General features: G+C 43.0%; 1 protein-coding gene across 1 annotated transcript in view; it reads right to left on the reverse strand.

The window, feature by feature from the left end:
* Window positions 1-2,273: 2,273 nt before the first annotated feature.
* The window catches only part of PKDCC (protein kinase domain containing, cytoplasmic), a 33,885-nt gene continuing 21,843 nt past the window's right edge, over window positions 2,274-14,315 (reverse strand). The window contains exons 6-7 of the mRNA XM_083831447.1: window positions 6,235-6,408; window positions 2,274-3,510 (exon numbers count right to left, since the gene is read on the reverse strand). Coding sequence (XP_083687573.1) covers window positions 3,425-3,510; window positions 6,235-6,408 — 260 coding nt within the window. The 3' untranslated portion in view covers window positions 2,274-3,424. The remainder of the gene's footprint in view (window positions 3,511-6,234; window positions 6,409-14,315) is intronic.

Raw genomic sequence — 14,315 nt, forward strand, 5'->3', positions numbered from 1 at the left:
GACCTCAGCTTTCTACTTTAAAAAAAAAAAAAAAAAAGATTGGCAGAAAAGCTTTGTGAAATGACGAGACAGAAAACAGTAGGCTCACAAATGATACAGTAAAATAGAACACATTCTTAGTCTGGTCTAAGCGAAGACCAAAACTCGTAAGGCAATTTTATTTCCCAGGAGACTGAAAGGGCCTGACCACTGGAAGATGGCAGCACCCTTTTCTGCCAAGCAGGTGGGAAGGTCCCACTGGTTCTCTTGGTGGGAAGGTCTCTCCTCCACGTCTTCCTGGGCAGTGTTACATACCGCAGCTGCCAGTGGCTCCATCCACGCTTTTAGCACGTCTCCACTACATCCCTCGGGATGTCAGGTCAGAGGTGATGCTGAGCAGCGCCTGCTTCATTGCCTGAAATCTGTTCCCAGCACCGGGGACAGTGTGACCCCTTCATGGGACCAGCACAGGGACCATGTGCACATCTTGGAGGTGCTTTGAGCTGCAGCCTGGCCAGGGCATTGCAGCCCCAGGCTGGAATGAGCGCTCAGCACAGCCCACAGAGAGCCGCGACTTCGTGGAGCTCTCACTTCTCCAGATGAATTCAACATCCTGTTTAGCACTTCATTTTGTACGTAGCCAATTGGTTTTTCACTGGGTAAATAATCTCTGTTCAGTGTGACACGGACATAAATAAATGTACACATACACACATGTGCATGCACACACACAGACATCAGTCATTTAAAGCTATGTGGGTGTCTTCTTTCATATTTCTACCTTGTGGCTGGAGTAAGCCAGGAAATGTAAAAAGCAGTCAAAATGTTGGGGGGGTGGGGGGGGAGAGAGAGAGAGAAATGCCTTTTTCCACAGAAAACATGGTACAGCTCCCAGGCTGAGGGGTGCAGACCTGCCAGCTCCTTTTGTGCCTTGCCTCCTCCTCCTCCGTGGCTTCTCAGGGGTTTCCATGCCACAAGCGCCAGTCAGGCACTTTGCTGAATCAGACCCACAGCTGCCAAAGACACTCTCCCCATAAATTCAGACTTTTACCAGTGCTTATTACAGCTATTAAACTCACTTACTGTAGTATCACGCCTCTCTTATTAAGATTTTAATCAGCATTTCCATTGGAAAGCCTTACTCTCAAAGAGTTATAAAATTGCCTGTATAAAGTTGATTACTGCTGTAATCCAGAATCCAGCTTCTTGGCTCATGGCTATGTTTCTTTCTTGCTTACTTGATCTCCGTTTGCAAAAGCTGATGTAAATTGGTTTGGCAAGTTTAATTCCAGAGATAAAAAAAAAATATCTGACTTCAGAGCTGTTTTTTTCAGGCGTGCAGAAAACAATGAAATGAAACTATCCTAAGTTACCTGCCTACAATATTAAGGAATTGCCCCAGATATCTTTTTTCTTTTAACTGTTGATAAATTTTATCTAGGAACGTAGCTAAAGGATTTAAGCCATCCACATTGTTTTTAAATGCTGAGTATTTTTGGAATGGTGTACAGCACTTAATGGGAAGGCAATCACAGGAGGTTAAAGACTTTCAAAATACATACCAGCACCTCAGTGCCAACAACCCAGATCACTTCAATGAACTGTGCAGTATGTGTTGGCATGATTCATGTAGCAATTTTAGAAGAATCTGTAGTGTTTGTTTATTACCACAGTGTGATTGATGGGTTCCTAAGTGCACTGCGACACAATCAGCTGAGCTATTACGGGGGGCAGTTTGATAATTTGTGAGTTACGGCCATTACAGCATGTCACTTCAGTGAATTGCCAGAAGTCGTTAGGGTATCAGTGACCTCGGAGAAACCGTGGTGAGACAAGACCTGCTGCCAACCGTGTCACTATCAGACCATCCCTCCTGCGTAATCACTCAGGCTATAACACTTCTTCCCGGCTTCCCCGCTCTCCTGCCATCCATCCTTCCCTCTCTCTTCTTGGTAAAGCGCAGCAAGAAAAACATCATTTAGCACCACTGCTAATTACTTCAGGTTCTGTTCTCATCCTCTCCCATTCCCAATGTTAAAAGACTGGTGCTGACATGACTCAAACCACAAAGAAAGGTTGCTGAGGCGTTTTATAACGGCCACTTGCTTTGTGACAGGCAAGCCCATAGATAAAGCTTCTGTGAAACCCATCCTTCGTGGAAGACACTGATGCAACCTCAGTTTGTTCCTGGAAATAGTATCCCATGCGTAATGTGACTTACAATGCATTATGGTTAAGTCTTCACTGGATTTCGGCATTTATTTGCAACACAGGAAAACTGAGTATGAAAGAGATCATATTTATCTTTTATTTATTTTTTACAAAAATAAACAATTTAAGAAACAAAAGCACATTTTTTCCTGGCTGTACAAACTACAAAACAGTATGACATTGGTCACTTTAGCATTTACTTTATTGCTTTCACTGAAAGCAAATTTTCTAGACACACCATGCCTATAAAAAGCATTTTATATAGAATTAAGGCTAGCATTCAATTACCATTATTGAGGTCATTTACTTCATTCACTCTAAGAATTAGCAAGCGGTGCCTTAGAAAACCAAGGATTTGATGATAAAAAAATATGAATAACTGCAAGATATTCAATAAAATAGTCCTGTTCAACCAGATGGATTGCTTTACCAGTCTGTCAAAGATGTTGCTTCATGAACAATTCAGACTCGATTCAACAAAAGTCTTAAGCACAGGCTTAATTGTAAGCATATGCTTAGGCCTATCCCTATTCAGCAAAGCACTCAGCGCTTGGGTAAGTCCCTAGCCTTTCAGTGGGACCATTCATATGCTTATGTGATTTGCTAGACCTACAAAATGGCTCTTTTAAATTAAAAAAATACGAACCTTTGTGATAATATTGGAAGCAAAAAAGAAAATTAGCTACAGTCTTGCAATTCTAAACATAACCAATTCCTTCATTTTGACAAACATGTTGCTATTGCATATTTGATAATGTTAACACGAATGCTGATTGTCTTCGGTAATGTTTGATACTTAGCTTACAAACTGATATGCTTCAGTTACTCAGTTGTACGTGCCCAAATAAATATCAATGCAGAGAATACAGACTTCTCGTAGAAATGATCAGTTTCCATCCCTGTACACACACGCACAGGTCAGAAAGGTCATGCTAACCTTGGTTAGAAAAGCTAGAGCTGCCAGCTGATTTGTAAGCAAAATTACATCCCAACAGTGTATCGTATTTTGTACTTTGCTTTGTTTTAAAATCACATTTTCAAAGTGTTGTTTTATTGCACATTCATCCTGGTCATGCAGGTTATTTCTTTAAAGTTTTGTTTAGCACTCTATAGATTAGAATGAGTAATAGTGCAATTATCTCCCCATCCACAGCCGTCCTATACATAACAGCTGCCTATATTTATACACAAACAGCTCTTGTCACTCACGCATCAGACCGAGCCACTTTAGCTGTCAGTCTGTCACTTTCACATACGTTATCTTGTCAGGATCAGGCATGATATGATTTGAGGCCGTCTTGAAGAAGACAAGCTGCCGACCTGCACGGAGTAGGAGAGGGGAGGGAGGAAAAAAAGGTAACTAGAAGTGATGAGCAAAAGGTTGCCTGCTTTACAGTACTGACATTTCATATTCACAATCAACCTGTACACCATTTAGGCACCCCAACACTGAACTTTTTCTTAACTTCAACTGTTATAAAACTGAAATGCTTTCACTTCAAGGTACACTGATCTCTCCTGGGCTCTGTATGTTTATTCTTATGTGATTATGGTCAAGATATGGCTGCATATAGCTAACAAGGTAAAGGAAAGAGAGGTCTGAAGATTTTAATACAAATTTAACATAATCTTTAAAGAAAAAAATGTCTTTAAAGACTCTCCCACTGATATAAATGGGCCTGGGTTCAGGGCTTAAATAAAGGGCAGACATTTGGTTGTACAGGAGCAGAATCATCTTTGCACGTTTGAATCTTTGCCGTACTGATCAGCACAAGATACATTAAGCATTACTTGCTCTGAAATAGCTCTTGTTGATCACTTTGTAGCTCTGGGTTTTTTACACATTCTGGAGCAAGGCATTTACTCCTCATACAAAAAATAAATAAATCCACATCCATTGAGAACCCCTTGGCAGTGCAAGACACCCTGCCAATTCCAGCGTGACTGATTTTAGTGAGGTTTCACTCACTGCTGTCCATGGGAGCTGCAGTACAGGTCTTGTACTTGCTTGCTGAACCAGTATCTTATTCACATCCCTATCTACCTGCTCTCCTTCAGACACAGCAGTTCCTTGGAGCAGAGGCCACAGAGGTATTCTCCACAGCTATTCAACCTCTGCCTTCACACTCTAATATTCAGAAGAAACAATTGCTCTTTACTCCCAGCCTGCCTCTCTAGGGGGCTCCCATAACACTATTTTCTTAGAAGTATCACATGGCAAACAGGATGCCTCAATTACTAACCAAATTTCCATGCTGCACATTGCAGGGACTTGTGTGCTTATATGTCAGGGATGGCACAGAAAAGGGAATGAAAAAATAACACTTGAAATATGGCTGCTATGTCTCATTTGCTTTTAACATCAAAATCTGAGACAGGAGCTGCTCTAAACTTCCTAGGAATTTCCATGTGACGTAAGAATTATTTTTTAGTATGTGAGTTAACTTCAAAAGTCTGACTACAGATAGTCTGACATGATGACCTAGTAGTCACTGGTTAGCCACAGGCAAGGTTAATATAAATTAAGTTACTCTTGGATCCATATAAGTCTCTGTTCAAATCTCTCAGAAGCAGAAGAAATACAGAAAGCTGTAGCAGTACTGCCTAAAACGCCCTGGTATGTGTAGTTTCTCTTTAATCGTGTTACTTTCAGAGCTGGAGACCTGCACTGAGAAACAGGCACATATACAACCCTGACTTTGGAGTGTATTTATGTTGCTCAGTTAAGTACAACCAAAGCACCCAACTGCACACAGAGTAAATTTTGACTATAAAGTTAAAACCTGCTGTGATCGCAGCTGTACAGACAGAGAGCTGAGTCTTAGAACCTAAATAACTTGCCGTGCTGAAATCTGTGGAACAGCAAGGCCTTAAATCAGCTTTCCCAAGCCTTGGCTCGCATCATCCACCTTCCTCTCAAACACAGGAGTAGGGTAATCAACCTGGCTCTAGCCAAAATTACTTGAGATTGCTCAAGCAGGAGAACAGCACTGTGTGCATGGAGAAGATGCAGAGCAGTCACAGGATGAGAGTCCACAGGACACACGTGCACAACCAGTCATCATGGGAGAAAAACCTCACACTGGCTTCAGTGGGGGCTTTATCTCATGAGATGACGACAGAAGAGCACGAATTTAGTCCAGTCCACCTTATACACACAATCATGTCTCTTTCTAGAAGGCACTTGTAACATTTTCGCTTCTTGGAGTGCTGTGGAGCTCCCTGAAACAAGCCTCGGTCTGGTTCAGCAGCCACGAGCTAGGATCGATGCTCCACTGATGTTAATCAGCACAGACTGGCTGCCTTCAGGGGAACCACACTGAGACTGCCAGGCCCACAAACCTTTTGGAAAGTGTATTTATCTTTTCAAGAAGCATATTCTGGTAGACAAGAAAATGAGTTGTGGTAGCAAATGGGATTTTCCCCTCGAAGTTCCTGTAGTTTCCCAGCTGAAATGCACTGGGCATTTCCACCTCTAACTGGTTTAAACCCTCCCCTCCTCACTGTCCTTCAGCCAAAGCCCTACGGGCAGTACGCTGTTCCCACCAGCACGAGAACATCTCTTACACCAGCCGGGAAGTCCCAGCTAGATGCGTGGGAGAACCTGTTTGGTTTTGTGTCAAACTGCAACAACGATATGGATTGGAAAGGTTTATGTAAACCCAGATGTTGCACCACGGCCTGCACATTTAACTGCAGAAACAGGTCACAGATTTCTGTTGTTATCTCTGTCGCTGTACTTCAAAATCAAATTTTGTACTCTACGGTTTGGAAACCTATGGTGCATATCCTAAAGCCCTCTGGTGCCTGCTCCTTTGGGTCTACCAGCAGATTCCTGCTCCCCTGAAGGGAGGCAAGAAAATGTCCCAGCAAAGCCCAAAAGACCTCCATTGAAGCATCAGAAACTCTTCTCTCTTGTTGCTGTCAATGGTGGCTCCCACAGTCCAGCGCAGCACGCTCCCCAAGTGGTACTGAAACGCTTGAAGCAACCAGCATACATGACTCAGCTGCTGCTGCTCCTCTTCAGCAGCACCTGTGACCTACCTGTCCAAGTCGTCTGGTTAGTCAAGACGAAAGCTTTGCACTGGGAGTAGCTGTCACAGATCTCGATGGCTTCATTGACGTCAAACACGGAGAGGAGGCAGCCTTTGTGATGGTAAGATGGCCAGCATCTGTAGTTCTCATCAGGAATAAAGGCTTCAGGCACCCGCCTGTACTCTGCAAATAATCAGAGTAAAGCAATCGGTCTGAAAGCTCTAGCAAAGTGCTTGTTCTTAGCAGGCAAGGTTATTTTAACAGCTTAGGAGAGGGGTATATATGATGGAAAAGGTGACTGTACCAGCCTCATTTCACTCCCAAACGTGTTTATAGCTCTGCACCTTACTTTCCTTTTCCTTTCTTCTCACTTTTTTTTCCCCCTTTCCAGAAAGTGTCTGTAAATAAACAGTCTGTGCACAAAATGCTTTCCCCTTCCCCACCGCACCAGCGAGGCTCTGGTCTTACCAGGAGTTTTAGGGGAAGAATGTCCCATTGAACCAAGAGCATCCACTCGAATGAACCGACTGGCTGTCCTACTTCTGCTCAGGGAGCGGGACTGCCGGCGGGGGGGAGCCCCACCAGGCGTCCCCAGCCCTCCCTCGCGCTCACAGCGGCACGCTATTTTCCTCCAGCCCCTTTATAGGGGGAAAGAAAAGACAGCCTTTTAATTAAGCAAACTTCTTTGTTTTGCTTGCTCAGATGAGCACAAAAGGGGAGTTGCTCGATGGGCCTCCGGGAGGAGGAGGGGAAAAAAAAAGCTCAGGAAGCATGTCGGCATGGTGGCTGCCCTGGCCTCCGCGCTGCCCGGTGCTTTGCTCGTCCCCTTGGCTGCCGTTCAGTCTCCCCTGCCTTTATGAGCTCCCCTTGTTCTCTGTTCACAGCTTCTCTAGGTTTCCCAGCCGCTTATGGGGGTTTCTCTAATGAATGCACCAGCAATTTAAACTAATCATTTAGACACATCTCTATTTAGCTTCCGGACACACAAACGGATGGTTCCCTCCTGTCTCTCTCCCCCACCCATCCTATTCAAAAAATAAATACATTCTATATTTCTTCTCATTGTATCTATTATAGAAACCAGAGATGGCTGCCCTGACTCACAGCCTATTCTTAAGTCACTTTCATTCAGGCATTTTCTTTCTGACATTGCAGATACAGCCTGCGAATATTTCAGACAGCACATTTTACAAGTGTGCCTGTGAGTCTAAACTGCTGGTATTTCAATTGGGAAAAGAATTGCACACCCACAAGTGCTCATTAATACCGCGCAGTCTGACACAGTGTGAAACAAATGCAGTAAGTACATTCTTTTTTAGGCCTGACTCATTAAAATTATCATAAGACACACTCACAAACAGGAAGCAAAATCAGAGCTGATCATGTCCAACTTACACCAAAGGCAAAAACCCCTTTCATTAATTCAGGAAATGCAGACACACTCATGAAGAAAAGAAAAGACTAATTAGTTTCACATTAGAAACATTCATTTCACCATCAAAAATATATATGCAGTCCTTTTGAAGAAATGTCGCTGCACGCATCAAGCTGCTACTGACTGGCTAGGTAAAGATCCCTTTTTTTTCTAATTGTTTTATCAGCCGTAGAGCAATAACCAGAACTGAATGTAAGTGAATAATGTTCTCTTATCTCTGTACGGTTACTGCTGAATATTGATCGGTGCCTTACAACCAAGGTCAGTAAAATGATGCGTGCAAATGAGATGCCAAAAATTGAGCCTGGTGAATCATTTGGGCAGCTTGTAAATGTTAAATGACAGAGGAGGGCCAGCAATGACCATAATGGCGAAAGCAGGGTCCTGGCTCACGTGGCAGGAGGGGATGCAACCCTCCCAGCTGGTACATAGGGGCCCAAGCAGCCAAGGTGGATGCAGCAGGACCCTCAGGGGAGCATTCTGCTGCAGAGGAGCAGGGGGCAGGACAGGTGAGGGCGTGCAGCCATTCCAACCCAGCCAGGTGCTCCTGCTGCCCCGGGAAGCCAGCACGGGATTCTTTCTGAGATGATCACGGTCAGAAATTACCCAAAACTCAACACAATGCCAGCTGAGTGCTGGTCTGTGGAAACTGCATTTTTCTCCAAAACTCACTTTATCTCGAGTAGGGCAAGGTAGCTGCCTTCACCCCCTGCACACCAAAGGCAAACATCCCTGGAATCTCCTGTTTACGCAGCCACAAATTAGGGAGCTGACCCCTGAACCCTTATTTGCATGAGTTGAGAAGAAATACGCTTTTCTCACATGAAGTGCAAGGAGAGGCAGGAAGGGCCCTCCTGAAGCATGTCCCTTGGTGGAGATGTGTCCTGGCAATCACCAGAGCCTCCTGCTGCTCCTTGTCCCCCACCAGCCCCAGCCAGCTGAGAGAACCCTCACTGTAACAGGTCTGCATCAGCTCCTCGCATTCAAATCCAATTTATACCAGAGGGAAATACGCTTGTGTATGAGAGACCTAAATGCACAAGGAACCCAAACATCAGTATTCATTGCATCAGTTTAAAGAGCTGTTCCCCTCTTACACAAAACCTGCTCGATAAATCACAAACAGGAACAAAGCTCTCCTGTGCAATCGCTATGCACTACCTTTTGCACCCAAACCCTTTCAGCCCTTTGTTTCTTGTTTTTGAAAGTCAGTAAAGCCTTCATGGTATGCCGTGCGATATATACCAAAACAAAAACATCATGGCACAAAATTGTCTGGTGTTACGAATGCAGGGCAAGTCAGATATCAAGGCCAACCACGCCAGATCCCAGTGATGGAGCTGGGCTTGCCCCACAGCTTTAAATGATCACCCTCGTTGCCCCAGTCCAGTTACTCGCTCAATTTAGCAGTTCCCCACTGGGTTAGAGACAGCTCTAGCTCAGGTTTTTGTCCTGCCAAGACCTGAAACTTGCTTAAATGGAGTCCATGGAATTTGAAGGCTCACGGCAGTAAATCACATCATAAAAAGGTCAAAGTTCTGGTCGATTTCCAGACTAATGGTGTTTAAAACCAATAAATACTTGCCTAATACCATAAATGCAGCCATAAATTTACACTTTTGCATACATATACATAGTTTGACACAGAGTATATAAAGTCTATCAAGGCAAGGAATAGATCAGAGAAATGCACGACACTCTTACTGCTATCACGATAGATAAACAAAAAGCCTTTTTTCCATCTACTGATTTTGTGACGGCTGAAGCAAATAAATGTAATGCAGTAAGCCCAATCTTGATGTCACTTATGACAGATTTACTCCAGCTTAACATACGGGAGCTGATTCGCTGCTCTCAGCTAGACAAATAAATCCTACCGGGAAACATTTTTCCTGCCACGTAAACATTTTGATAGTTCAGAATATCTTGCTATGCTGCATCTGGGCAATTCTCAGAAGTTTTGTTTTGCAATATTTTTAATAGTTTTAAAATATTTTTAAAAGCTTGCTCTAGACAATCAAAACATGCTGTTTCAATTGGTCCAAAATCTTCTTAAAATTTTCTTACAGGAATAGCCATCCCCACAACAGCCACAGCAGTTTTCAAAATGTGTGCCTTCTCAAGACAGGTAAGACAGGCAACTTAAAACACAATCTGTAGCCTCACTGGCCAGTGCAAGAGCTCTGAGAGAAAGCCAGCACTTGAAAATCTCATTCTAACATCTTTCCATCAAAAATCACCTGTGTTGTCCCAAAGCTGACTATAATCTATAAACATACTCATTTTCACTCTACTAGACTGAGTCATATAAATAACTCCACAAGTATATTATAAACTATGTGAAACCGCCTGTGGTTTCCCCCTTTTAGGTTGTTTGAGTCACCCTAAATCTGACTTTAATCAGTCCTAATGACCGTTTATTTCAGCCACAGCAGCCAGATTGCACTTTTACTACCAACTACAGCTACTCGTTGGAAATTTGCCCAGTTTTCTTTTCTAGTTATCACCTGCCAATACAGCATGGGTCAGCGACATTTATGCAGTAACGTTCATCCTTGAAAAGAAATCAGAAATCATGTTACTCCTTTTCCTCCTTCCTCCATTCCTCAACAATGGGAAAAAAAAAAAACAAAACACTGGCAGTCGAATCTGGATTTTCTTTTAATTGCTTTGCTTACAAGTAAGCAGAAAAGAGCCTCATCTTGCCAATCATCTCAGTGAAAACAGCACCGAGCAGTATTTTGCTACACAAACGGTCCCACAGATTCCCAGGGAAATTAAGGAATGCAGAATCAGATCCTAAATAGACAATAACGCACTTATGTTTTTAGCATGTTTCGTTTTCTGCTTAAAACTTCCTCATGCCTCAGTACCTCACATTTAAACATTGTTCTGACGAAAAGCCTCACGCAGCCTTACGTACAGTTGTGCTACGGAAAGCTAGTTTCTGCGTACCAGAGAAAACAGCCCGCTAGGTGTATCCTGCGTCTCTGTTTTTAATCATTTCTGACAAACCCCAACTGTTTGGAAGGACAGGAAGGCCTGCCAGGACACGGATTTGCTGTAAGACCGGGAGGTAGCACCGCTGCTCTGGCGTGCGTTTTCGTCCTTTGGCTGTTTCACGCATGCAGCCTGCAAGCTAACGCTGCCTCTTCACACGCAGCTATTGTGCTCACAGGAGAGCCATATTTAAATTGGTACGCGTGGTGTCACCGCAGCACAAGTAAATAAGAACGGCATGTTCTGTGACATTTTATTCCCATTAACATTACACGGTGGGAGTCATCCCTGCTACAGTGAGAAGCCCTGCTGCACCCACCGGCCCCCGCAGCGTGCACCGCTCATCCCGGGCAGCTCCTGCAAGCCACATCTGTCCCAACCACCTACGCATGCAATGAGGTTGGTGGATGAGCCTAAAGGTGCATGGGGTCACGTACGTCGGGTATCTGAGCTCAAAGCCAGGTGCCAGGCTGCCCACGTGACAGCCCTCTACAAGAGGGAGGCATCTTGCCTGTGCACCGTTCCCCCTCAGCCCACCACAAAGCAGCCTTGACATCCCTGGGAATGAAACGCCAAATGCACAAGTGCAAGATAAAGCAGGAATCCCGGCTGCAAGGACTGCCATATGTTCCCAGCTGAGCCTGCAAGCGCCGTCACCAGAATACTTTTGGTCTCCGCGTTTTGGCCTGCCGTAGGATATATGAACGGCCTCCAACAATATTCCAGTGACCTTGCAAAATTTCCCTCTCACACATACACATGTGCACAAACACACACACCCTGCTTGACTCCAATAATTCTTGGGTAGATTTACAATTTCCTAAGCAGGTTGCTATAGTGACCCTGCAGAATATTTTCTCAAAACACTGTTGTACTGTAAATGTTTACATACAGCGTAATCCTGCCAAATTGTCTTAAGACAAAGGAAAACACCGAGTGTCTTTGCTTTATGTCCAGCCTTCCAGCTTTTTTAGCATTGTGAACGTACTTTCAACTAACAACAGAAGCTAATTATGCCTTTCTGTGGACTTGCACACCCTTAGGCCTAATAATGGGTCATCTATTAGCTTTAATGAATAACAAAGCTATCGGATTTACTAGTGTTAGCTGATTTCACGCATTTCTGAGTAAATTCTGAGCTAACTGAAAGGCCGGGGCTTAGCTACAGAGCCAGACACCCAGTTGGTACAAATCAGTGTCACTCGACTGAAGAAATACAAATTTTGATATTGAAGCAGGGCTTTGCTGATGAGCATCAGCAGATTTCTTATAGTTTTCTTAATCTTGATAATTAAAGGAACAACTTAATCATTTTAGATAACATATGTCAGAGAAAATACATGGTTTCTGTTTTAATTCACGTTCTTCTGGATTCTAGCAGAAGAGACCAAGAGTCGGCAGAATATTAAAAAAAGTATTTGCTCACAGCGTTGTTTTAAACACTGTAATGTTCCTGTATCAACATTAACAGTAGCGTGATTTATGATTACAGAACACATACGTAGCTATCGAATGTCTCCCGTGCCTCTACTCTGTTTCTTAGATACTAAAGCAAAGTCCAGAGCATAATATAATTTACAGCACTATAAAATGTTTTACAACTGGAGCACAGTGAAAGCCTAATATCCAAGACCTTCTGTAATATGACTATGTCATCTTGTTAAACTTTCTTTATGGGAGCACTAGAGTTGAGAACTTTCTTCGTGTCACTTCCCCACCAATTATCAGTATCACCTTTCTCACTTCATGTTGTTCACAGGAAGAGATCTTCCTTTCAAAAACATAGGTTCAGATAGATAAACTGTTTCCTAAAAGTTTATGTTTTAGTTACAGCCTTAGGTCATCTGCCCAAGATCATGATCTCTTCTTTCCTAGTTAGAATTTACAATGTCTCATCCAAGACAATGCATAATTCAAAACATTTAGACCTAAGACAAATTCTGAAGCACCATTACTTGAATCGTCTATGGTTTCTTTTTTAAACAAGCAAACAAGTTGCAATTCTTGGATTTGAATTCTCCTCTAAGATTTCAAACTAGATCTTACACCCGGAAGACCTTCTTTTGTCACAACCCTTCAGATGCTGGTGGAGACCAGCATAGTTAATTTTTATCATGTTTATTATTTGAGAGAGTAAAATCCTCAGGAGACAGTTGCCCTGTGAGATTTTCATCATGTGAAGCAAAATTGATGTGAACTTGTGCCTGCCAGTCTTGGCATACCAGCATACAGATGCAAGGCTCTGATTAACTCCGATCTGGCCTCAGAACCAAAATCTCTAGGTTTTATCTTAACCTGGCACTGGATTGAAAAACACTCTCCTTGAACTTTCATTATGTTGCAGAACAAGACGGAAAAGGTTTAAAAAAAATCCCGTAACCTCAAAAATATTTTGCTTTGCTTTCAGAGAATTATACAGGGTCCTCCTAGACCCCAAACAGGGCCAAAGCACTACCTTAGCTGACAACGTGGGAGATTGTCGTGGTTGTCCCTTTCCACCCATCTTCCCCTCCCCTACCCATCAAGAGTTATACAAAATATTCGACCTGTTCCACCATTCAGCCCTTGTTTTGCTGGTCAGGAAGCCAGCTCAGCTGGGAATGCCTGCCCGTGGGAAGAGGACGACCACTCGGACAGCAGTCCTTCCCAGCACCCCTATCATACTCTTCTGTAATTCCACTGTACCACAGAAGAATTCCTCATTTACTGAATAATCCCTGGACTGAGGATATTAAAATGAATTAAAATGATATTAAAATGAATTCTAGCATGGTATTACAAGTCAAATATTAGTTGAGGGAGGAATGTGGTCGGGATAAAAGGCATACGAATGAGGAGGTAGAGAGGGGTATTTTCACCCTCACAGTATAACTTCTTCATACTTTTCTGGCAAGGAAAAGGAACCTTAAAATAGAAATAAATTACAACTCCTTTTCTGTTTGGTTAAAGTAGCTTTAGAACAAACAAGAAACAGGCCTGCACATCTTAAAGACACGTCAGCTAAGGCTGAAAACATATCTCATCTAAATGTAATTTCCACCAAGATATCTGATTTCTCAGGTTTGCCATTGGTTGAGATCTTTTTCATCTCAAAGAATTCAATATTACACTCATGGTCTTTAATTTAGTGCCCTTTTAGACTGGCCAAATACGATACACAAAGTATCTACGGATTTTCAACATCCTTGCTTATGCTGCAGAGTGCTAAAGGCCATGAGCAGTGTCCTAAAAATAAAAAGGGCTACTTGCACAGAAGGGCATTACTAGCCATGAACAAGGATAGTGGATTCTGCATCATATTATCCAGGACTCTATGGAATTAAACTAACACAAAATATAGTAGCCAAATACACATGGAGTGCTTCTTCATATGAGTAGAAACTTACATTTACTAGTGCTGTCCTAACTTCTCCTCCCTGAGACACTTTTATAAACATGACAGACCTCTAAAATTCAAAACTTCATATTGTCCTGATATGGCAGTTAAATCTGGAATCAACCAGCATCACAGAAAAACTTCAGCCCTCCTGGCACTTCTTCAACAAAGGACGTGTTTGTACTATCGATTGTACTGCTGAAAATAATTTTGCTGTGTTGACAGGCATCACTCAGCACAGACCATGATGAAAAGCTGAAAATTAGAAAGTTAAATGAA

Source organism: Anser anser (genome assembly GCF_964211835.1).
Source record: "Anser anser genome assembly, chromosome: 3".
In the NCBI taxonomy this organism is placed as follows: domain Eukaryota; kingdom Metazoa; phylum Chordata; class Aves; order Anseriformes; family Anatidae; genus Anser; species Anser anser.